Source organism: Netta rufina (genome assembly GCF_964035555.1).
Source record: "Netta rufina genome assembly, chromosome: 28".
NCBI classification, from domain to species: Eukaryota; Metazoa; Chordata; class Aves; order Anseriformes; family Anatidae; genus Netta; species Netta rufina.
The window spans coordinates 1,345,446-1,369,988 of record NC_140152.1 but is presented as its reverse complement, the minus strand read 5'-3'; the positions used below and the strand labels follow the sequence as shown (position 1 = coordinate 1,369,988).

At 55.6% G+C, this 24,543-nt stretch overlaps 1 protein-coding gene across 8 annotated transcripts in view; it reads right to left on the bottom strand.

The window, feature by feature from the left end:
* TCF3 (transcription factor 3) overlaps positions 1–23,732 on the bottom strand; it is a 72,346-nt gene extending 48,614 nt beyond the window's left edge. For all 8 annotated transcript variants that reach the window (XM_084302855.1, XM_084302858.1, XM_084302859.1 and 5 more), the window contains exons 1-3: positions 23,452–23,732; positions 21,014–21,115; positions 14,298–14,370 (exon numbers count right to left, since the gene is read on the bottom strand). In XM_084302855.1, coding sequence (XP_084158981.1) covers positions 14,298–14,370; positions 21,014–21,088 — 148 coding nt within the window. In that variant the 5' untranslated portion in view covers positions 21,089–21,115; positions 23,452–23,732. The remainder of the gene's footprint in view (positions 1–14,297; positions 14,371–21,013; positions 21,116–23,451) is intronic.
* Positions 23,733–24,543: the final 811 nt, after the last annotated feature.

Genomic DNA, 24,543 nt, shown 5'->3' with positions numbered 1-24,543 from the left:
GGTTTCAACTTTTTAGAAAATTATTTAAAGAAAACAGAACAAAAAACCACAATGCTTTTAAAAATACGAAGCGTGCTGGGGGAGAAGCGCTGTTCTCTATTTTTGAGCTGACCCAGGAGGGCTGGCAGAGGCAGCACATTGCGCGAGATGCTCGTGCCGGGCTTCTCCTGCCATGTGGCACACGTCCTGCTGTCACAGGGCCCAACTGCAGCCGTTTCACAGCGGGGAGTGTCAGTCCCAGCTCCCCGTCTTTTCACTCCCTTTCTTTTCCGTGCGGTTCAGTCAAAAGGAACCTGAGGAGCAGCAGGAAGCACAAATTCAGGGCCATCCAGGCTCGGCTCTCCCAGTGCTCCAGGGAAACGCTGCGGTGACGGGATGGGAATCACACCAGTGCTATACTCAAGGGATCGCTGCCTGGAGCATCCAGCTACGGGACAAAACCGAAACAGCCGGGCAGGTGGGACGGGCAAGAGCCAGTGCAGGAGTGCCCTGGTTTGGGGAACAAGAGTTCAGAAACCTCAGCCTACCGAGGGTGAGAAGCGTGAGGCAGCCTCGCGGCAGCCTCCTCCCAGATTCTCCTCGAGCTCCGGTGCAACCCCAAATTCCCCTGCCTGGGCTGTAAAGGCTTTGGGATGAGCTCCTACAAATAGCAAGTGCCTGGCCCAAAGGACCTCTGGTTTCAGCTGCTACAAGAAATGTAGTTCTGGAGAGGACCCCAGAAGTTTGCTGTGAACACATGGCTCCGACAGCGGTTCTCCAAGATGCCTCAATTCCCAGCCCTTCAGAGAGCATCACCCCAGCCCCGAGCCCAGGACCCTATGGGTCTGACCCACACCTAGTGCTCTGCACAAAACGAAACCTGGAAAAGCTGAAGGGGCTACGAAGAGCACACAAAAACCCTACGGGACAGAATTCAAGGCCCATTTGCCAATCCAAGCTGCTCACATCCAAGCACCGTGCCCATTTGGACAAGCTTCGTGCTTCTAAGCAGCTTCTGGAGAGTCAAAGCCAGAGGAACACCTCTGTGCCATCCATCCCCAAATTCAGAGACAGGTCTACGGCCAGCCCCTTCCACTGCTCCCCTGGGGCCCTGCCCAGGAAGGCCCCGAGGCAGCTCCTGCCGGTGGGGAGAAGACAAGCACGGTGCTCGTAGGCACCTCGGCTAGAAACAGCGGCTTAAAAATAAACGAGGGCTCAGTTTTGAGTTCTGAGCTAACAGAAACCGAGAGGACTTCTGCAGGATCTCTGCTGACCACAAGGCAGCCAGGACTTCTTCTTCAGCTGTTTCGCCCCCAGACTACTTCTGCAGGACGGGGCTGCAGCCGCTCCAGCCTCAGGGCTGCTCCGTGCGTCACGGCCCAGGAGGCGACGAAGGAAAGGCGCCGGGCGCGGCACTGTCAGGGCTCCTTGGGGCATCTTGCCCAGCCAGGAGGAGAACTGGACTAGAACAAATCCCCTTCCACCCTGGCTTCAAGGAAGAAGACCGAAAGAGCCCCTGGCTGCTTGGGTGAGGATCCACTGCCGTTGGGTCCCTGTGGTGTCATGTACCCATGGAGCGGACCCTGGGTGCTGCTCCCCAGGGAAGCTCAACCCGAGGCTCCTTCCAGAAGGGTTGGACGGGCAGAGTTCACCAAACCACCCACCCTGCCCTTTTCTATCTGTTTCACACACCTTCACCCACAGATTGCCAGGGAAGGGCTTAATTGGGGCCGTGATGACTGCTGAGCCTTGCAATATAGGCAGTGAATAAACTGCAGGCAGAGCAACAAAAAGGAGGAGGAGAGGAAGTAGGAGAGCTCCAAAACTTGGGGCAAAAACCAACACACACACACCCAATTTTTCCTTTCTCTCTGCATAAACACCCAACGGCCATGGGCTGGGTTACTCAGAGCCAGAAGAAACAGCGCTGTGACACAGCACGAGGGGCAGCCCTGGCGTCTGCCACACATTGTGCTGCACAAATCGTGCCAGTGCCAGCGGGCAGGTGCGAGGACAGGAGCACAGGGCCCGCTTCTCTCACGTCCCTGGGGCTGACTGCATGGAAGTGGCTTATGCCCTGTGCAGTGGGCTCAGGGAAGATCCCTGCACTGCCCCAGCGAACACCTGGGGCAGGTGGGACTGGGACAAAGCTGAGCTGAAACGTTCCCCTGCCACCGGAGGCCTGGACCGGAGCAGCTCCGCACCCGAGTGGCACGGTGTCCTGAGGACAACCACAGCACAATGTCACCGCGAGCCTTTCATCCTGCACGCAGACAGCAGCTCGTGCTCCTGTTAACAGTACAGCCAGAGCCTCACATCTGGGGACTCCTGCCTCGGTCCCAGCACTGGGGATGCTGGCTCCAGACCCAGCGAGCTCCCCAGATGTGCTGCAGGCCTGCTGGAGCACATTCCTCCGCTTTTCCGAGGAAAACCCTGCTTTTAGGGTTAAAGCAACACCGGTAGTGGGATTGTCAGCGGCACAAATGCACAATCAGGAGGGGAAGATGTGGGGGGAAAGCATCCAACTGGCGAATATAATACTTGGAAGGAAAAGCAGATTTTTAAAAAAATAAAAAATGAGGGGGTGGTAAAAAAAAAATCTCAGGAAGTCATCTAGTCATTCCTGCTCTTTGCTGAAACAATAGACTCGGGATGCTGGCTAAGTTATAAATAATCCTGCTGGCTACACAACACAAATACAAGACGGGAGCGGGGTAACTATCGCTCCATGGAAAGTGACTCACCACCTTCGTGCCGCAGACCCAAAGAAGGGCAAACATCACAGCCTTGGGGCAGGCTCTGCCGCTGGGACCCCGGTGCTTCGGGAGCCCAAACCCACGTGGCCCCGAGCCGTGGGCGCCCTTTGTCACGGCGAGGCTCTCAGCGAGTTGAAGCGCAGAGCGCGGGCTGGTGCCGAGGGCCTGAGGGCAAGAGAGGGCTCAAATTGGGGAAAATAATGGGAAGCCACCAACTCCGCAACATCCTTCTCTTTTTTAGAAAGGAAGTTGCCGCTGCGAGATGACTTCACTGGGCTGCTGGTGCCCGCTTCCCAAACCTCTCCTCCGCCACCCGGGAGCGAACACGCAGACCAGTGGAGCCAACGCGCGCCGGCTCCTGCGGCACAGGGAGAGGCTCGTGCCCGGACAAACCCTGGGGAAGGGGAGGCACGCGAGGGTCCCTGCCCTGAACACACCGCTGGGGGACACACAAAGCCCCTGCCATCTCTTGCTCCTACTAGGGAAGGCCCAACTTTTTGGGGAGCCAGGGACAGCCCTGTAGCTGCTCCAGGTCCACAGGTGACCCTGGGAGGGAGCACGCGGCGCCCGCAGCCTTGTACCAGGACCAGGGCGCTGCAGGCACGGCCACGGTAGCAGGGAGCTCTGGTGCCAAGAGTAACTGAGAAAGAGAAAGATCTTCCCAACGAGAAACTTGGATAATTTGGAAGTGACATAGATTCTCACTTAGAAAAAAAAAAAAAAAAGCAACTGTTCAAAAAGAGCTTCCTGACTTGTTATTCCATTACCCAAATCTGGAAATGTAATCATATTAGTTCAGCTGCATTAACACAACTGAAAAAAACAAAACAACAAAAAAAAAACACAACAAAAACTGTCTTAAAGATTGAACTGATCTGTGGGGCCAAGGGAAAGGAGAACAAAAGTCAGAGACCTGTGGCACCCACTCCTGCAGCCAGCCCATCACTCCTGCAGGCCTCTGAAGGCAGATCCGCAGAGGATGTGAAATAATCAGGATATGAAATGATTTTTAAGGGTTTTTTTTTGCCAGGTAGGCGAGGTAAAGGTCACCGAGAGCCGTGTGAACACAAGCAGCTCAGTGACATCGTGCTGAGCTGGCTGCAGAGCTGAGCTTGGTTCACACATACCTCGGAGGAGCAGAGAAATCAGCCCCAGCACGAAGCTGTGCGCTGCCCAAAGCTGCCAGAGAGATGGCAGCCACAGGGCAACGGTGGCCCAGGCTGGGAAAACGAAAATTCACCCAGGTTGGTAAAACAAAGTGAGGAAACACTCAGCAGCTCCGTGCACCATGCTCCTGCTGCAGAGACCAAGATGCCTCGGAGCCCACGCAGCCGAGCACTTTACTTATGCTTATTTTTAAATAAAAGGTGCCTGTCGGTGCTGGTGTCTTCTTTAGGTCAAGCAAGGAGGCTGCAAAACCTACGAGGCTGAAACAGCCGTGCCAGGAGCACTGGCAGCTTTGGCACAGACTCCTCTCCAGACCTGCCACCGAGAGGTCACTGCTCGGGACAAAACCCATCCCTCTCCCTCGCTCAGCCGCAGCCTCTGCTCTCAGAAGATGCTGGAGCAAGAGCCCGGGCAGACACGTTTGGTTAAGGTTTTAGAGGAAAGGTGCGAACGGTTTGAACCACAGCACAAGGAGGAATAAAGGCATCTCGCTTTCAATTTTTTTTTTTCTTTAAAAAAGAAAAAAACCCAAAGACATTTGATAGGGAGGCACATCCATCTTCCCACAGCCTCTCAGGCCATTCATCATTTGGATAAAATCCAGTTTCACATTGAAATTCAGCTGGACTTTCAAATGCAAATACGAGGAGAAGAGCAACATATGGTAGAGGTTAGTACGTATTTTTCCTAATTAAATGGCATACTGCTGTTTTGTATAACAATGTTAACGGGGCATTAACAAGCCTTTGGAGGAGAGACCACCTCACTTTCAAAAAAATGCCTCAGAAAGCAGAAGGGGCCCAGGACCTCCCCGCTCTCCGAGGAGCGGTCACACGTTCACCACGGCAAGGACAGCTTTTGTCACGTGCCACGAGCCAACTGTCCCCCTGTGCCACCTGGGGAAGGAAAGGAGGTGACCGGCACCGCCAGCGTCCTCTGAGCCAGGTCCTGTCCTGGCGGGTCCTGCCGGAGCGTGGCTGGGTCCTGCTCCAGGCCCAGGACGTGCTGGATGCCACCAGCTCCAGGAGGCACGCAGTGCCGTGACAGAGCCCAGGACAGCTCCTGGAGGGGGAAAACTGCACCAAAGCCCCACTCCCAAGGGATGGAGGATGGGCAGAAGATGCCCTTTGAGGAGAGGAACAGCTCCGTGCCGAGCGGTGCCAGCCAAGCCTGGGGCCACCAGAGCCAAGCGCCACCACTGAAGGAGAGGCCACTGCTGGCTGGCAACGGTCTGTGCCTGCAGAGAGGACACAGGGCACGACACGTGCCTTCCAAGAGGCTTCCTCCTGCATAGGACCGGTCAGGGTTTTGTACAACAGCCCTTTGCCCTGCTTGGTATAAAATCCCACCCCCAAACACGCCCAGGGGTGCTGGAGGCTGCCCTTCCTGCCATCCCCGGCCGCTCTGGAACGCGGCCATCCATTTATTTTTGGTCCCTGTCTAACCAGGAAGGCTCCCCTGCTAGAAAAAGCTTGTGCCACATTAACTTCACCTCCCTCTTGCTCCTGACGCAATCTCTGGCTAAATTTAGAGAGAGATGGTGCCTTCGGACACTTCGAGGCGGGGGTGTGCTGCTCAGGGTTAACAGGCAGATGGACAGCAGGTTTTTAGGTTTTTTTTGCCCCACTCACCTTGGAGCTGAGCTACCTGGAGAGATAATATAAAAATTCAAGGGAAAAAAGGCAGATGTCTGGGTATTCACCTCCTTTAGGGGTGAGGCAAGGTGGTATGAGTCCTGTAAAGCCATCCTCCCTCCAGAAACACTAGTCACGGCAGCAAGAGAGGCATCAACAAAACCATTAGGAAAATCCTCAAAAGCTGATTCACGAAACCTCCATCCTTTTCCCCTTCTGATGTTTTTTCACATGTGCTTCCATCCCGTGAGGTCACCCAGGGCAGACAAACCCAGAACCTGTACAAAAACCTCCCCACCCTACCCCAAACCCAGGCTGCGCTGGGTTTGAAGCCGCGGAGAGACCAAGGGCACTGCGGGGCTGTGCGGGGGGCTGCAGGGACCCAGTCCCACACCCCCAGGGTTGTCCCCAGGGCACGTCCCCCGACAAAGGGCACCGCGGGAAGCCTGGCAGTGCCGCAGCTGCCAGCTGCGCGTTTTGATGCCACGAGAGCGCCGTGCCCCAGCTCGCCTCCGGTGATCTCCAACCCTCAGCGCCCGCCGCGCTCCCGGTCCCCCGTACAATTACGCATTCAGCACCACAATGTATTTCACACCGTATTTCATGCCTCATTTGGCAACAAAATTAATTAAACTTTAAGTCAACACTGAAGGAGTGCAGTACCTTTCTTCCCTCCGTGGCATATATAACTCAATTTGTTTAAGCTAATGCGCTAATCAAGACTTGCAAAATACTTGGGAACCTTCTGGCAGGAGGGCCTCCGAAACCCGCAGCGAGATGCTCTCCACACTGGCTCTGCTTGGAGGTCTGGCAGGGCACAACCATCATTCAACAAGCCCCATTTCCCTAAAATTTAACCTTTCTCCCCCAAAATACTGCTCACAAACACGCATTCTGGCCTTCTGCTTGTGCAGCGCGATGCCGGAGGGTCGGTGCCATCCTCACGCCCCAAACCTGTCTGCTCTGGGCATCTGCATGCACCCAGCAGGGTCGGTGGCCTGGGGATGCACCAGGGAAGCCGCAGCCCTTGGATGCTGCCCACGTCCCTCCTCCTCGCTGCCAGGGGACACGTGGGACAGCCAGCGGTCCTCCTCGGAGGCAGCTGGGAGCCTGCAGGCTGCCACCCCCTCGCCGTGCTCCGGGGATGTCTCAGCTATTTGGAGGCGCTGCGAGAGGGCAGGCTAATCCCAACCCACGCGGCTGGGAATCCGAGAGGCAGATGTGGGCAAACTTTTTGGCATAACTGAGACAGCTGCATCGGCCGGCACCAGCCCACCGCCCCGCTGCACGCCCCGGGTCGGGGTGGCTGCCAGGGCGCGGGCGGGAGGGCGAACCCCTCTGCTCCAGCACCCGAGGCCAGCAGAACGGGCTGAGCTGAGCGGCGAGGAGCGAGCACCAAGGCAGAAGAGGAACAGCCACCAGCAGCCTGTGACCCACGGCTTACCTGCATCGCAACGCCTGCAGCACGGGGCAGAGGCACCGAGCACGCCCTGAGAGCGCAGTGTGCTTTTCAGGCATGGCACGGCTCCTGTGGCAGGTTTGCAGCCCGCGGTTAGAGGATCATCCCGCATCAACCCCATCTATCAGGGGTCACCGTGCATCCCAGGAGGGCTTCACCAGCCTGGGGAGTTCAGCCCATGGTCCTGTGCCATGCACACAGCACAAAGCACGTGGGAAATACGCGCACAACCTCATGGCCTTGACCACGGAGGCAAACACTGCCTACTTCCAGCTGAAGTGGTAAGATCATCATCACCTTCCCACTTGTGAAGATGTTATAAACAGCATCATTAGAGTCTGCTCTTGTATTAGAACAAAGATGTCACCTTTAACAGGGATTTTGGATGCCAGTGAGCAGAGAAGATGCATTTACGGCATTCTTCAGCCGAGTTACCGCAGTGCCTGACGAGGCATGAGGCCCTCCAGAGCAACGAAATGGCACCACACGTTCCATCTGTCCCCTGAAGACACCCACTTGCTATCTCAAACTTTAAAAAAAGGTTAACTCCAATCTGAGCGTAAGTGCACATAACATTAACAATGGGGATGCAGTAGGCAGCGGCTGGTCACACGCGGGACACGTGCTGCAGCAGGCACCCTACCGAGCATGCAGAATTTGAAATTAGCAGCAGCGAGGTCCAGCAGAAACGCCTGCCAGACCTGCTGGGCCCCTTCCAAAGCCATCTCTCCCCTTTGGAAAGGGCACAACAAGCGTGGAAGGCTTTGAGCTGGGATGCTGAGCCAAAAGCGAGCTTTCTGCCTACTCTCACCAGGAGAACACAATAGGAACAGAGGATGGAGCAGCACCCAGCCCTGGCAGGGCTCCCTGGGGATGTAACAGCCAGGCACAGCCAGGTTAGGCACATGCTTTTTCCCTCCTCAAATGCAGAAGTCCAAATCTCAGCCTTGCAACAATGCACAATGTTCAAGCAACGCTGCGTGAGCAGGGTTTGAGGTGGGCTGAGGCAGAGCTGCTGCGCCCCAGCACCGAACCCCCAGCGCGCTGCCCTCCACGAGATCAGTTTTAGCCAGGTCCTGGCCCTCGCCATCACGACACCAGCAGCCTAAGCAGCGCAACAGCGCTGGGCACCACCTCCTTTTAATAAAAGGAAAGCAGGTGCTTGAGCTCGAAGGCAGAAGGCTCCCTCCTACCCCAGCTTCACGCCAGGTAAGGCACGTGATGCTTTACATAAGATGCACTCATCTCGCCACAAGCCCTCGAGCAGGCACAGTTACACCAGGGCTGCGTTGCCTCATCTCGGGAAGGAAAAAGCTCTACCGGCAGGAGATGGCTGCACCGCTCTAACTCTGCTGGCAAAGTTAAAGCTGTGTGCTTAAACAAGGTCTGTGTCAAATTTGCAGTTTCTAAACAAAAGCTGTCGCTTATCTCAGTACAGCTTTGGCTCTCTAGCACCTCCGACATTCCCCGTGCTCTTTCCTCGTTCAAAATCTCAAATCCAGCCAGGAGGACTCTTCCTTCGGGTGGGAGATCAGCAGAAATACCCCTCCCCTGAAAACACGTACCCTGCGAGCCCCTGAAGCTGCAGGCACACAAAGATGAGGGAGATTTCTCTGCTGTACCCGCAGCCACCGGCAGGACTCCTGAGCGCTGAGCTGCCCCTAGAGCATCGCTGCTGCCCCAGCACAACACTCCCCCTCGGTGCTCTCCCCAGGTTCACTCCTCAGGCACCTGCTGGAAACCTGCTCCATCAGGACGCACTCACTCCCAGCCTTGCCCACTGCACAGAAAATTTAAGGCGAAAAAAATGTATTCGAAGAAAAGCAACAAAAAATAGCTGCATGTCATCCTCACTGCGATGGTGCAGGAGAAGCAGCTGCCATGGCAGGGCAGCGCCAGGAGCAGGGACACAACTGGAGATGGAACTGGGGCGTTCCGTGGGGTTGAGGGAGACAGGCGTGAAGATATGCCCCTGCCTTTTGTTCCCCCACGCTTGCCATTTCCTGCTCACCCAGCTACAGAAGCTTTCAGGCCCTCCAAACATTTCTGTTTTTGTTTCTCAAATCCTGTTTTCTGTATCCTTAACGTGACCCACCCCACGGACAAACCGCCAAGCAGAAAGCAGGGAGGAGGACACCAGGAGCTTCCCCAAGGCAGCGAAGGAGAACAGAGCTGAGAGCCCTTCAAAGCACCTGGCTGCAGCAGGTGGGAGCTGAACTCTGCTGAAAGCCCTGAAAGCCCTCCGGGCTGCGGCACGGAGAGCCCAGGGCTGGCCCTGAGGGCATCCCCCCAGCACCTCCAGCAGCCTCCTCCACATGAACGCAGCCCTGGGGCACGCAGAGAAGTCGCCGCCTCATTCAAGGCACTGCAAACTTGACTTCTCCACAACAAGAGGGTTTTTTTCTTCCTTCAAAAATGGCCAAAAAGTCATTTTAACTTCGAAAGACAAAGCCGTGGCAGCAGGCAAGCAAGCAAGCTCGCTGCTCTGACTTTTTGTTGTGGTGGCTCTCCATTTAGTGACAGTTTCGCAAGCCTGCTGCACGGGCACGCACACGACCGCAACATAAACAAGCAGCCTGCAGTACACGCTTTAATGGAAAGTGCCAGTTTTAAATATCAAGTCCCATATTGCGTACCTCATGTCTGCCTTCCATCACATATCAAAATAGCAAGCAAAGCCCATCACTCCCACTCCAGCATAAGCAAAACATGTGGGAACTCGAGGCAGTTAGTAGGAAAACGTGATACATCCTTACTAATAAAAGCTCCGCTTTTCCTCACTATGGCAAATAGCTGCAAACGCCATTCTGCAGCCTGAAGCTCAATCATGACAGCACTGCGCCCAAAACGTGGTGCTCAGCTCCCCACAACCCCCCGAATTCGCTGCTTTTACCACCAGCCCCCAGCCCCCCAAAGCCTCCCTTCCATGCCGGGATCCTCCTGACACGCGGCTGCGTGCACACGCAGAATAATTAAATCTTCAAACAGCTAACCCACAGCCCCAATTAACGAGACAACCTCATCTTTCATAGAATTTATTACTCTCAGTGCTGTTGCCACAGGTATCCAAGTTTGAACGTTGTTTAAAGCAGGCTTTCAAAGGGGATACAGACTCACCTACCTCTGGGGAGAATGCATTTGCTTTGTTCACTAGACTATAACTTAAAATTTGTTACATGCACCAGCTTGTAACTCTTTGAAAAACTCCCTGGTTAGCCAGCTTCAAATGTATTTTATGAACTTGCCCCGATCAAAGCAATTCCCTCAACAATGAGCCTCATCTCACAATCTCACTGGCAAAAAAGCGCTGAACAAATTTTGGGGGTGGAAATCACAGCACGGAGCTGGGGGGGGGGGGGGGGGGGGGACTCTCCCCTCCAAACCCACCCAGGGGACCTCAAGCACGGGAGCTCCCTTCAGCACAAAGCGAGAAAGAAAAGACATTTAACGGTGAATTCAGTTACTCAAAAGGAAAACAATTAAGGCTATTTTTTTTTAGCAAAGATTTTTATTTATTGTGAGCAGGAATCGTGTCGGCAGAAGGCAGCCTGGGCTGCTGTTCCAGTAGGACACAACCCTGGCATCGCACACTTTGCTGATGCTTTGGGGAGAGGGCTACAGGCGCCGTACATTTGTTGTGGATGCAAAGCACTGCTGGTGAGCTGCTCCAGGAGATGTAGTACCTCGTGCAACCGTTTGCCTCGGTTTCCCTTCCCTGCTCGTGTTTGCTGCAGCAGCGGCGCAGCTGGCACGCGCTGACCCCAAAAACTCAGCAGCCACGAGGTGACAGCCCCAGCGTGGCCCAACGGCGATGCCACGGCCCGGGAAGAGACAATGAAACTTCTTCACCTCCCGCCACTCCTACTGTCTCAGCGTCAATTAAAAATGGTCATTTCCATGTGAAATCCAGCACGCGCGGTTTCCTGCTAGAGGCGCAGTTTAATTAAGCACGCTGGGAGGGAGCTCGTTTCTGATCAGATTAGTCATCTACAAACTATGACATGGGGAGGGGGGGACAGAGGACATGGCTTGAAATGTTTTGCTACTGCAAATAACAAACAGTTTGGCACGGGGATGACGAAACCACAGCCCTGTAGGAGCAGGACAATAGGCATGTGCCGAGCGCCCCGGCAGCAAACAGCGGGGCTCACGCTGGAAGCGCTGGTCGCAGCTCCAAGCCCCAGGAAGACCAACTTCCCCGCGGTGACCTATATGTGCTATAAATGCTGCAGACACGGCCTGCATGACGTAAGCTCCGTCCTAGTGGCAATTGTTGGGTTTCGCCTTGCCAAAAAAACGCAAAGCGGAGGTGCTGAATTGTCCGGGCGGCGGGATAGCTAAACCAGTTCCTCCCTGGTGCATTTAAGGACAGAAATGAGGGAAACAGTGGCAGAGCTTAAAATAAAACCAGGAGACAAATATAAAAGCAAAGAGATCTCAAAGCTGGAGGGCTTGCATTAACACTTTGAATTTTCCTGGCTTCAGAGAGCAAACCGGGTCCCCCCTCGCGAGGAGGCCACCCACGCACGCACCAGCAGCCCAGCCAGGGGCAGCCAAAGCAGTCATTAATTGGGATTTGAAGAGGATTTCAATTTGGGGCAGCTTTATCACCGCAGTTTTCTTGTAGCAGTGTTTCAAATTACCACACTACCTTATTTACCAGCCCGATTTTGGAAGCGAGAACCTTATCCTGGCAAATGGGGCGTTTTGGCTGGGAGTCAGCAGGGTCCCTGCCCGGCTCCTTCCACTTCCAGCTTCCCCTGGGCAGCAGAGAGCCTCGAGCTGAAGGCTCCTCCGGAGGGGAAAAATGAAGAGCTCCACCTTGCCCCAGGATCTCCCTGAGGAGGAGGGAGATGAAGAGTGGGAGGCCACAAATTCACATTTCCAAGGGTGGGCAGAAGCACAAAACATAAATGCTCCTGGCGCAGAAGGCATCAGTTTATTATCTCGGGGTTACTGCAATAACGAGGTATTGATGTTGTAGGGCGCGCTGCTGAGCCAAGACTTCAGCGAATTGGCGCTCGGTTCCTCCTTCCAAGGAGAGGGATGGCAGCGGAGGGGAAACACAGCACTGTTTTCAGCAGGGGCATGGGACCCAGCTGAACACAAGCGTTTGAAAAACACGAGGCACACTGAAGATGAAACCCAGGCCTTGCTGTGTGGCGAGCAGACGTAAGGAGCTAATCTCCAGGTCCAGATTACCGATGGCTGCAAGGCGCTCTGCTCCCTCAGCAAGTCCAGGTCCCCAAATCCAAGGGCCATCTGCTCCTCACCTCCGACCAAGCAGCGCTGGTGACAAGTCGCCGTCAAGTTCTGAGCTAGCTGCCTGGCTGTGCCTTTGAGGGTGAACTAGCCTCTGATGGCACCTTGCTGTCAATTAGTAAATTAAGCTTAACCACCATCCACAGACTACGAAAACCACTATCTAGGACCTTCTGTAGACAGCCTGGATCCTTCTAGCAGCTGCACTGCACCCCTGTACACTGCACACCTTATTGGAATCTTATTGCAGTTATTCACCCAGCAAAAATCCCTCTTCAAACACCCAGAAGTCACAAATGTGAAGAGGAATTGAAATGTGTCCCCCTCACTCTCCAAAGGTGAGGCTAAGCACAACAGGCTGAGGAGCGAATGCTGCTGGTGCAGCAAAAGGTTTCCCCTAAACCAAGCCTCAAGCTGCATTTCAAACACAGGCTGCCTGTCTGCAGGACAGAAGAGCTGCCCCAGAGCCCCAAAACCAGGACAGCAGTGATTGTGCAACTGCTGTTGTATAATATCAGTCCTCTGTTTTTATGAACTACTCACAGCCAGGCTCAGAAAGCACCAGCCCAGAGGAAGGGTGGTGTCAACATTACCTTTCACTCACCCGAACGAAGAGAGAGGGGAAGAAATAAAAAGAAAGAAAAAGGTTCTGCATCGTTTTGGCTGCAGCCCAGCTAGGCAGAGGGGGTCCGGTCACCACGCTGGCTGCACCAGCACAGCCTTGCTTGAAGCCTCAGCTCGCTGGCCGGCTCTGCAAGCCAGGCAGCCAAGCCAGCCTCTGAGCAGGAAACGAATTAATGGGAGCTTGCTCCAGAGCTATTCTCTCACTAGCGTGTAGCATGTCTTTGGTGGATTATTTTAACAGCAGAAGTCGCAGGCACATTCATACACAGGAACACTCGCTAGGGAGATCAGCTTCCATCTGGGTTAACCCGAGAGTTTCTGCCCTTGAATTTCCTCCCTTTTCTCCAGCACCCACTCAACGGCTTACCTCCCTGTAAAAATGTTTGCTCAAAAACATCTTGACAAGCAGCTAAACAGTTCCACATTCCCCTGGCCCCAAAGAGCAGGAGCAGAGCACTGCACGTTGCTTCCACAGGAGCTCCCCTTTTCCGCCACCATGCAGAAATCCCACCCTGCTCCCTGTGGCTGGCCACGGGCACTGCCCTTTCCCCAGACAGCTCGACTTGAGCCGGCGCAGGAAGGTCAAGTTTTAACCATCCCCAAAGCAGCAGCATGTTTCGGCAAGAAGGGCAAATTAAGCGAACTTCCTGCATGCCAGGGGCTGCAGTGAGCCCTGCGCAGAGCACACCTTCCCCGGGCATCAAAAGCCTGGCACGGCACTGCGCCGTCCGCCTGGCCTGGGAATTCTCCGCTTCAGCCTCAGATGAATCCACACCGTGCTTCCAAAACCAGACATCTAAAAGCTCCGTGCCCTTCAGAGCCTGCTGCTCCTCCCGCAGACACCCTGCTCCCAAACCCCTTTGATGCAGGCATCCTTGTACCCTCGCCAGCGGGGATGTAGCCGCACGGCTCTGCTCTGCCCCCCAGCAGCCCCAAACCTCATGCACGGCTCCAGCCGCCCTCGCTGCCGTTCTCCCTGCTGCCAGGAGGGCTTTGTGAAGGCACTTTTGGGAACAGAGAGATCCCACCTGCAGCAGGGAGCTGCTGGGGGGCTGAATAGAGCAGACACCCAAATTGCACTGGAGTCTTCCTTCAGGCAGCTGAGCCCCAGGAATTCACCACCAAGGAAGTGTCTCCTCAGTGATGTGCAGAAAAAGTCTTCCAGGGTACAGCACACCACCCCCAGCTCCGGCAGCAGCCTCCCAACCAGAGACAGACCAGCACGAGCAGCTCTGCCTGCCCAGAGACACGCAGAGCAACAAGGAGAGCATCCGACAAACCAGCAGCAGACAACCACCAGAAAAACACACAACACACAAAACTACCGAAACCGCTCCGGTTGGGTCTCTGGTAGCAAACACACATTTATTGTAAGAGACTATGTTGTTAAAGAAAAAAAAATTAAGATGACAATACCTGATCCTCCAAACTGAGTGCTTGCTAGGGTCGTGGGTCTGTTTTTTCCATTAGCCACTGGCAGGGGAAACATCTAGAAAAACAAGGAGATGAGAGGGAAGGGAAGAGAAAAGAGATTTCAGTATGTTAGTTTTGCTGTGCTGCTGCAAAGGGGGGTCATGTTGGGCAGGCAGGGGGAGGAAGGGGGAAGAGAAGCACTTTACTGATGCAAAAAACTTTCCTCTCCCCGTGTCCCTGCTACATAGATCAGCTGCAGGAGGGACAGGAGAGCAGCGCAGCTGTGCGCTAATATACACACGCATTCCTACGTGCATAAACTTCTCCTGTGTACACAGCGTGTCTGGTTCCTTAGGTGCAGTTGAAAGCCATCCAAGACGCATCGCTGCTGCGGTCAAAACCGACAGTTTCTGCCCCAGCTTATTCAGCACGGCCCAGCCAGGAGGGTGCCCCCGGAGCCGTGCCGAATGCCCGACTTCATTCATAAAAAGCTCCCAGGCCAGCGACAGCACCCAACAGAGCTCACTTCGTCCCTCGACCCGTAGCATGGTCCAGGTCTCACCCCGTGCCCAAAGCCACCCAGCAGCCCCATGCCAGCTCCCAACCCTGGTCCCCGGGGGCTCCAGAAGCACCACGAGCGAACGCAGCCCATGGGCTGGCAGAAGCCGTGCCAAGTTCAAAGGTATTAAACTCACGCTGAGCAACATTTGCATATTTTGCAAAGTCAGTAACGTTGGCTACTCGCTTGCTATGCTGCTGTGGCCACAGCATCACAGCTCATCTTCTGCCAGGGAGCTTCCCCAAAAATACTGCGTACCTCATCAGCGAACCCGGGTCAATATATTTAATGTAAGGTGGGAGGGCTTCAGAAGCTGTTATTTAAAAATCTATATGCACCTGCGTGCAGGAGAAAACTAATTCTTCTCCACACAAATGGAGCTCCAGCCAATAAAACAACTGGTGGGAAAACGCTTTGTGAATTAACATTTTAATATCCTTTTACTACTCAAGATACTTTCACCACCAAGTCATTTGAATTTTTATTATTTTTAGCTTTGCAATGTCTGAGTAACTCAAAAGTTTAATGCTTTGAAGATTAAACAATGTAATGGCACAAGAGCCTACAGAAACGCAGCGTTTCGTGCCCTGACATAGCTGATGTCTGGCTGTGGTCAGAAACATTCCTTTGTAAAGAACCGTCTGCCCAGCTTTGTTTTTACAAATGCTGGGGAGGAAAAAAAAAAAAAAAACACAGTTAAATGTGGTAGAGATGCAAAGAGAGCAGTTAAGAAACCAACTGCCATTCAAAAAAGAACTCAAATTTGGGATCATATATATTTATGAAGGTGCACACTTGAGCAGTACAGAAGCACACGCATTTAAATAAAGGTGTAAGCAGCGTTTAAGTGCACGTGTGGACAACCAGCAGCAAGCCCGCAGGCACGTTCCTCCCCGCGGTGTCACCCTGCTGCCAGCACCCCGCTCCCCGGGGGCTCAGCCCCTGCTGGGTGCTGCTGGGGCCCCCCCTGCACCCCCAGAGGCTCAGCCCCACACCCAGGGGGCCGGTGGCCCCACCATCGAACAGGCCTTGTTTCCTCAGGAAGTCGGGCTAGAAAACAAAAACAAACCCTGACGACACCGAATGCTCGCAGCCTACCTTCCTTTCAGTGCTCTGGTTTGTTTTTGTCAGCGCTGTTTTCTGCAAAGATCCCTGAAATGACTAAAAATGGAATTTGCACAGCTGACCCGGCCCGGCCCCGCTCACACGCCCTCCCATTGAGGTGGGGAAGACAACCAAGGGGTCGGAGACCCCTTTTCCAGGCAGTGAGAGGCAGTTCTGCCCACGTGAGCAGGGGGCACCCCCATCCTGAGCAGCAAAACAAAACCCCAAGAGCTCCCCTGCCTCCTTTCCGCGAGGTTTTCTGCTTCCTACGCGCCGATGCCGAAAACCCCGCGGTTGGAGCGGCAAGCACCAGCGGAGAAAATGAGCAGCCCTGTTCCACTGTGCACCTTCTACTCCTGCACTGAGGTGTCCCCCCCGCGTGCGGCAATCCCCAGCACGCCCCCGCGGGGATGCCCTCGCCACCGCGCCACCGCCGCGAGGTTTCAGACTGATGCAACCCTTCCTGCGCTCCCTCCCGCAGGGATCCGCGACCAAGCGGGGTGCCCTGGGTCACCCCGCGCCTCGAGGCAGGCTCCGAGCACCTTTATCGCTCGCCGGCTCCAGGAAACGTTTCAGTTTTTTGGTGGTTTTATTTTTTTTTTCTTTTTTACTTTTTTTTTTTTTTTTTTTTTTTTGCTGCCAAGTTTTTTTTCCACCATGGTGCAGGCTGGTGCGCGGCCGCATCGAGGAGCTGGGTGCAAGTCATTCGCGAGGCGCTCGCTGGCGTGTGTCACTCACAGCCAAAGTTCACCCACCCACTGCGAATTTCCTTTCTGCTTCGAAATGCAGCTTTAAAAATAAACTTCGAGGGGGGGGGGGGGGGAGGATGACCGGGGCTGGCACACACCAGAGGGACCCAGGCGCAGCCTCGGAGGAGCTGTAATTGGGTCATTACTCGTCCTTTGTTGGATTTGAATAACGTAGATGTAAGTGGTTATGTAAAATCCCCCATCTTAAGGCTCTGTATATAGTTTCTCAAGTCATGTCTCCGGCCTCCCTGACAGCTGACAACAATGCCCGTGTATCCTCACAGCTCTAACCCCCACCACCGAAGGATTTATTCCCCCTCCACTTCTCCCAGATTAAAAGATGCAAACCCAGAGCACGGGGAGCTCCCAACACCCGCGCTCGCTGCCGGGGAATTACAGATGAGAGACCCCACGCTCCCGGCAGCAAAGTTGTAAGCAAGAGAGGGAATTTGCCAGACACAAGTAACAATATCAAGCAGCATTTTATTTATTGGGCACTTCCACCAGTGCATCAGTGTTTTCAAATTAAAGAGCTGTTTTCACTTCCCCCGCTCCTCCACCTTATGAACTCCAGGCTGAGCCAACCTCAGGCCTGAACTCAAAACCTGAAATCTATTTTGCAGAGTGGAAAGCATCCAGCTGTTAATTCGGGGAGAAGAGGGAATTCGACTCAATAAACGTTGCCAGCAGGATATTTCATACGTGTTCATTTAAGGCAGGCCTTCCTGACTACAGCCCCAAACGTCCACCCCGGCGTAAAGCAAACTTCACGACCGCTTCCCTCGAAACAAAAGCGAGAGTTTTATCATGGAAATGCAGGCACTGCGCCTTGGCCAGAGCAGGGCACTTGGTGCCGCTTCAGCAGCATCCAGCATCCCGGGAGCGACAGGAGCAGGGGCAGAAGGAGCTGCTCAAGCCCTGCTGGCTGCAAACAGTTCGGTTTCCACTCTTATTCCAGCAGCTGGATGGCGAGGGCCAGCAGGCAGCGAGAGCCGTCACTTGCCGAGGGAGCAGCCCTAGGCGACTGCTCAAGCCTCTGCCCACCCTGCAACTTCTCACCGAGTTAGAAGCCCGCCCTGACAAGCGGCATCCCCGCAGCATATGGTTAATACTCTGCTAATAATCATTGCTGTTAACAGTATTTCACTTCTGCCAGAGACCCAGGCTGGCACGCAGCCGCCTGCCTCTCTCCGGCTTGGCAGGCGCGCACCGCGGCACGGATGAGCCCCCAGCCCCGTCCGTGGGCAAGGCAGAGCCCTGTGCCTGGGCACCCACCCCGGGACATGCCTGTGCCTTCCCAGGACACGCAGGCAGCAGCAGCAGGGCACAGATGTGGTCCGGGATGGCTGCAGCGAGCATCTCGCAATGCACATGTGGGCAACACCCGGGCACAGCTCGCACCGCACATGCCCACCAGCCCCAGCCTGGCACAAAGTCACGCACCAAAACCAAAGGCTGCTAAAAAGGTGGAAGCCTGCAACGCGAAGCAATAGGCAGGATGCTTTCTCGAAAGCTCTCCTCCAGATTTGCAAGCCTGTTCTGGACTATTGCCAGGGAGCGGTGGTGAAAGAAAGCTTACAAATTACCTGCACTTTGGGGCAATTATAAAAGGCAATTTGTTCCGAGGTAGAGGTAAGCGCTGTGCCGCGCACACCCCAGAGCAGCAAGCCGAATACAGGGCTGCACCTTTGGCTCCAGCTCGCTCAGAAGCACGTTGCTTTGGTTTTCACCCTCATTGTCAAATTACACTGGCAGAAAGCTTCGGGTGAGTGCTTCGCAGCTCAGCAGCTACCCAACGTGTTTGTTTATTAAAGAAGGCACAAGGTCTTTCTTTCCAGGGCTCTAAGCCCCATTTACAGCCTCTCGCACAACCCTTTTATCAACTCCGCAAACCCACCAGGGCCAGACATTAAAATCCACCCAAAAGACAGCACAAAGCTGGACCACGGGCTACAGGGGCTGAACATTCCCTAGGAAAAAGGAACTGAAAGGCTGATCTGAAACAAATGCCTCCAGCCTCTCTGAATCTCTCCTGGCTTCCCTCCTTCCACTCTCTTATAGAGAGGATTATTGGGCTCCACTCCTGCTTATTCCAAAAAAACATATAAATACAGTTGAGAATGAGATTTGTGGCCAAAAATCCTGCATCCCAACGACACAAGTACAGAAACCCACAGCGCAGTCTCCCTGACACCCCCACGTTTTGCACAAGCCTGCAACGCCAGGGTGCCCAGCTCCCAGCGAGGAACCTTTCCATTTCCACTTCCCATCCTCCAGGAGAGATGCTAATATCCCTTTATGCAAACTCAGGAGAAGGGTGTGCATGTGCGGAGAGACGAGGGCTTGTGAAACAGACCTGGCTCACATCCAGCCTGCATCGGAGCCCATCGGCCAACTTATCCTGGAGGGAATGTCTTCGAATCACTCGCTGGCAAATGACATTTGCAGGCCCTGATCCTGTAAGCAGCCGCCCCCGGTGCCGCTGCTGAATGCATAAGCCTCAGACGAGCGCAGAACAAATTCTGGTCATTCCCCAGGTTTACATCAGCGTAGGAGAGCTGGAATTGAACCCAAATCCAACCCTTGGCCGCAGATTAATCTCCAAGGACAGAAATATTCATATACAGAGGGAACAGGTCAGGACCCCTCCAGGGAATACAGCTCTCAGCATGCAACTGAGTGAGGATGGGTTGTCAGTTTTGAAAATAAGGGCTTGGGTTTTTTAAAGCTCTGAACGGGGAGTGGGATTTGTGTTTTTTTTTCCTCAGAGACCAAGCAAAGCAGGAGCTGGCACAGCCCCAACCTGCGAGCAGGCTATGGGCTACTGACCGAGGCTCAGCCCAAAACCTGGCACTGCCTGGTGGACGAGCTGGCGAGCCCCGGGACGCCTGCTGAACAGCAGGACCTCGAGGATGAGAGCAGAATAACCACACACCGCTCCCCAGCGAACCTGGAGGTAGTTCTGTTTTTAAAGGTATGCTTTAACCCAGTCCCACAACCAACGGTAAAACATCCTGCTGTTCATTTAACAGAGCCAGCCTCCCGACAGAAGCCCAGCACTAGGAGAACTGGACTCGTCCTTCTGCAGGAGACTTGATCTTACGTGGGACAGAGGCACCACCACCAAAACTCCCCAGCACAGAGCCCAGCAGGGACAGGTACAGCCCCAGCTGTACAAAAAGGTTTATTTCTCAATGCTAAACCTCAGTGCTTGGGTGCAAAGCTACCAGGCTTCAGCACTTTCCATAGGCATAACAGCTACAAGGGCAGCAGGCACCCCTGGTTTTGCCACCTTTTTCCCCTTTTACTCTTCTCCCCTCCTCCCTACGGGGCAAGAAAATCAACCCAGGGGCCAGCCCGCAGCCCAAGCCACGGCACCCATGGTTATTCCTCCTCGAGGAGCTGTTTTCTCTATCTTCGCAGTACGTTTGCTTATCTTAAAAGCAAGACGCGCGCTCCAAGCCCCGTGAGGGTGCAGCAAACGACAGAGGAACCAAACAAAGTTATTTTCTTTTTGAACACGAGCTCTCCCCTCCGCAAGTCACCTGCCAGCCCCGGTGTGGCAGAGGCTCGACGTGCTCGGTGTGGCACGTCGCTGACTGCAGACGGCAGCACAGGCAGCTGTGCTGGGGACTAACCCGCGCCCTGCTGCGGCTACCAGGGACTTCTCTTCCCTCTGAGCCGCGCACATCCTTCGGGGGGAACTCTTAGGTTCTGTTTCTTTGAAAACGAACAGCCCCTAAAGGCAGCTAAAAGGTTTCCAGTAGAGCAGAGCGTGGGGAACGCGAGTGCCTAACTCGTGCAAAAATAATGTGCTGGAGAGCTTGGACAAATTTCAAACTGAGATAGAATAACCTGTGGGAGCAAAAGTTTAATAGTCTGGATCGGGGGAGAGGAAAGAAGCCTGATTAATCAGCTACTGAAGTTACATCTTTGCATTAGCTTTGTATCCATGGCTTCAAAAACAGTTACCTGGCTCTTTCACCACCAGCATTTAAACAGGCTACACACGAGTACGTTATGCTTCCCCAGAATTTCCCATCAAAAAAAAAAAAAAAAAAAAAGAAAAAAAAAAACACCAAAACCCACCAACCCCCCCACCTCTCTGTACTCCCTGCGAGGAAACAATATACATTGAGGGGAAGGGGGGGGGAGGAGGGGCAGCAGCTTTGCTTTAACTTGAAAATAAACAAGTTGCAGCACATGTGCATGCACACAAACACGGCACATCTGAAACCCATCACGGCCAATTTCCAGGCTCCCATTTCCTCCCCCGTGCAGCTCCGAAGCCCCGGGCCCTCGCTCACCATACTGAAGTCCAGCAGGTCACTGAGCTCTTTGTCTGTCCCAACTGCAGCCATTCTCTGCTGCTGCTGATTCATACTCCCACAGACTCAACAGTGGCAGTCCTAGAGAAAGCAAGGGGGAGGGGAAGGAGATATTTTAATGACTAGAGCAAACTACCCACCCCATTGATGAATATTTAAAAAAGACACAGCGAGAGGAGAGAGAAAGGGGGAAGGAGAAAAAGAAAACCCAGCCGAGTGCCGTGCCCCGCCGGGCTGGGAGCACAGGCAGAGCCCTCACATCGCACCCAGGGGCAGGAACAAGCGGGCTATTGACCAGACACACTTGGATGTTAGTTTTTTGCTGCCAATTCCACTAGTTCGGGCCAATTCTGTTCCTGGCGTGCGGCGAATGAAGGGGGGGAAAAAAAAAAAAAAAAAAAAGTCAACTCATTTATCAAAGGGTTCAGGCAAGTTATCACTCGGGCGCTTGTCTGGCTCGGCTCGCCCCTTCGCCTTCCCCCACGCTCGCTCCCTGCAGGAGGCTCGCTCTTGTCCTTGCCTAGTTTTGTTTAAAAAACGAGAGAAGAAAAAAAAAAAAGTCTGATCTTGTGCCTCTTTCCTTGAGGTTGCTGAGCACCTGCAGCTGCTGCTCCAGGGCTGAGCGTGGGGATGCCCAGCGCCGGCGAGAGGAGTGGTGAGAACTGCCCCCCCCCTCCCAAAAGGGCCTGAAGAAAACTAAAAAAACGCCTTGTTTTTGGAGGGGGCTGCAAAAATAAAGCTCTTCAGGCAACCTGGCAAGATAGGTAAATATTATTCTTCCTAATTTTACGGATTTTTTGTTTTGTTTTTTAAAAGGGAGATTGATCTTTTTGGCCAACTCACTATGATAGAAAAACATTTCTTTGGGAGGGAGGAAGAGAGGCCTGGGAGGAGATAAAAGATTCCTTTTTTTCCTCTCTTTTTTTTTTTTTTTTTTTTTTTTTAGGAACTCATTCATGGTTATAAAGGGCAGCTGGCCAATAAATTTAACTCATTAATCATAAGGTTAAAAAAAAGAAGACAACTGCATGTGATCCGAACTGTTTGTAAGCTGTGCCGGCTCAGCCACCACATTTCAATAAAGTTTAAAAATACAAAATATACCGAAATCCGCCCAGCACGTAAAAACAGCCCGGGGATTTTTTATTTTTTGTTTTAAAAAAAGAGTTTAAGTGGCACCAGTGCATCTGGACATTATTTTTAAAGCGCCTTCACCCACCCACAGCCCCGCTCCCGGCCGTGACGGGGGGGGGGGGGGGGGGGGTAGGGGCAGGGAGCCCCTTTCTGGGGGTCCCTTGGGTGCTGGGGGGGGGCAGCACCTTGGGACCCCCCCATTTCCAACACACGAAGCCCCCTGAGGCAACGCTCACCCCCGGACAACTTTAACAACTCGCAGAGCAGGGTTCAGCCAGGGCCTTTTTGAAAAAAAAACCACTAATATTTTCACCTCTTTTTATAAAAAAAAAAAAAAAAAGAAAGAAAAAAAGCAAAACAAAACTCTGTTTTTAACTTAAAAGTTAAAAGGGCCGCCGGGCCCCGTCCTCCATCCGCACAAAGGCCGGGGCCGGGCTGACCCCGCGGGACTGGGGGGGGTCCCCGGGGGGGGGGGTCCGAGGCCGCTTCCCCGCTCCCCCCGGGCCCCCCCCGGGCGGGACAAAGGCTGCCAAGGCCCGGCCGGCTCCGTGCCCCCCTCCCGGCCGGGCCGGGCCCCTGCAGCCGCCGCTCGGCGTGGCCCGGAGGGGGGTGTGGGGGGGTTTGAAGCAGCCTCTGCCCCCCCCAAACCCCCTCGCATCTCCCCGGGACGAGCCCGAGCGGCCCCACCGCCACCCGGGTCCCTTCGTGCCCCCCCCCCCCCAAACCGTGCAGCCCCCCCCGGGGCGGGGTGGAGGCCGAGCTGCCCCCCCCCCCCCCCAATCCTTTTAGCCCCCACCCCCACCGGCCTCACGCTAAGGGGGGGGCTCAGAGCGGGCCGCCCCCTCCCTGTGCCCCCCCCCCGAAACTTTTACAGCCATGGGGGAGAAACAGCGACCCCCCCCCCACCCCAACCCCCCGGGGGGGGCCCGGTCCCAACTTCGCAGCCACCGGGAGCGGGGCGAGGGAACCGGGCCCCCCCCCCCATAAAGAGCCGGGCCCCCCCCGCAGCGGGGAAAGGGGGTGGAGGGGGGGGGTCCCGGTGCCTGCAGCCCCCCCGCTCCCTCCCCACCCCCCCGGCAAAGTTCGCGGAGCGCCGGGGACAAAAGAGCCGGGCCGGGGGGCGCCGGGCACGGACCCCCCCCGAGCCCCCCCCCGGGGGTCCCGCCCCGACCGCGGCTGCTCGACGGCTGCCCCCCCCCCCCCCATAACGGCCCCGTTACCCCCACCTCGTTAGTTGTTTTTTTTTTTTTTCTCTGTTTTTTTTTCTTTTATTTTTTTTTTACCTGTTCCGGGGCACAACCGCGCCCCCGGTGCGTGCGCGGAGGGGCGGCGGGCGGGGAGGGGGGGGGAGGAGGAGGAGGGCAGCGCATGAAGCTCCCGCGGGCACCCAGGCGGTGGCGGCGGCCCCGGCCCGGCCTCGGAAGCGGCCGCGGCGCCCTGTGCCGGCGGGCGGCCCCGGCCCCGGCCCCTATTGTTCTGGCGCCGCCGGCGGGCACGGCGCAGCGAAGCGGCAGCGCCTGGCTCCGGCCCGGGCGGCGCGTGCGCCCCGCGCCCCCGCCCCCGGGGTTTGGCCGGGCCCCAGCGCCGCCGCCTCCCCCCCCCCCCCGCCTCCGTTAAGCCACGCCCACTCTTCGTCAAGCGCCTCCCCTCGCTGTATCCCTCCGCCGCCTCTCCTCGCGTCTCCCCCGCCGCAGCGCGGAGAGCGCCGAGCTGAAGGCGCGGTGGGGGGAAAAAGGGGGGAAGGGGGGAGCGCGGCGGGGAGCGGTGGGGGAGGGGAGGGCCGCCGTGAGGAGAGGGGGACTATGTTTTGTGGCGGAGGGATATGGAGGCGGATTGAGTGACGGCGCGCACCGCCGGGAGATGGACTGATAAGGCCGCGCGGCGCTGCCCAATGGAAAGGGGGCGCAGCGCGAGTGGCGGGAGGCGTGGCCAATCGGAACGCGTCCTGCCGCGGGGCCCGCCCACCAAGCGGGGAGGCGGGGCGCTGTGCGGGCAGGGGGCGGGCGTTGGTTCGCGTCGCCGCCCGCAGCTCCCCCGGCGGCCGCGGGGCCCCCGACGGGGCGGGCGGGCAGAAAAGAGCCCGGCCGGGGGCGGGGGCGGGGGCGGCCCGCGGACACGGGGGGGGGACAGCGCGGAGCGGCCGCCGCTTGCTGCAGCGAGGGGCGATCGTTTCCCACGTTGCTTCCCCCAAAACTCCCGGGAGAGCCGCGCCGGGGCCCAGACGTCGCCCCCCCGGGTCCCGCCCGTGCAGCCCCGCGCCCTGCGCTGGGTTTGCAGGGGAGGGGCAGGGGCAGGGGTTGGCGTGGGGCTGGTGTTGGGTGGGCAGGGGGTTCTCGAGTCGAATAAAGTTGCTGCTTTATCATTATTCGGTTGCC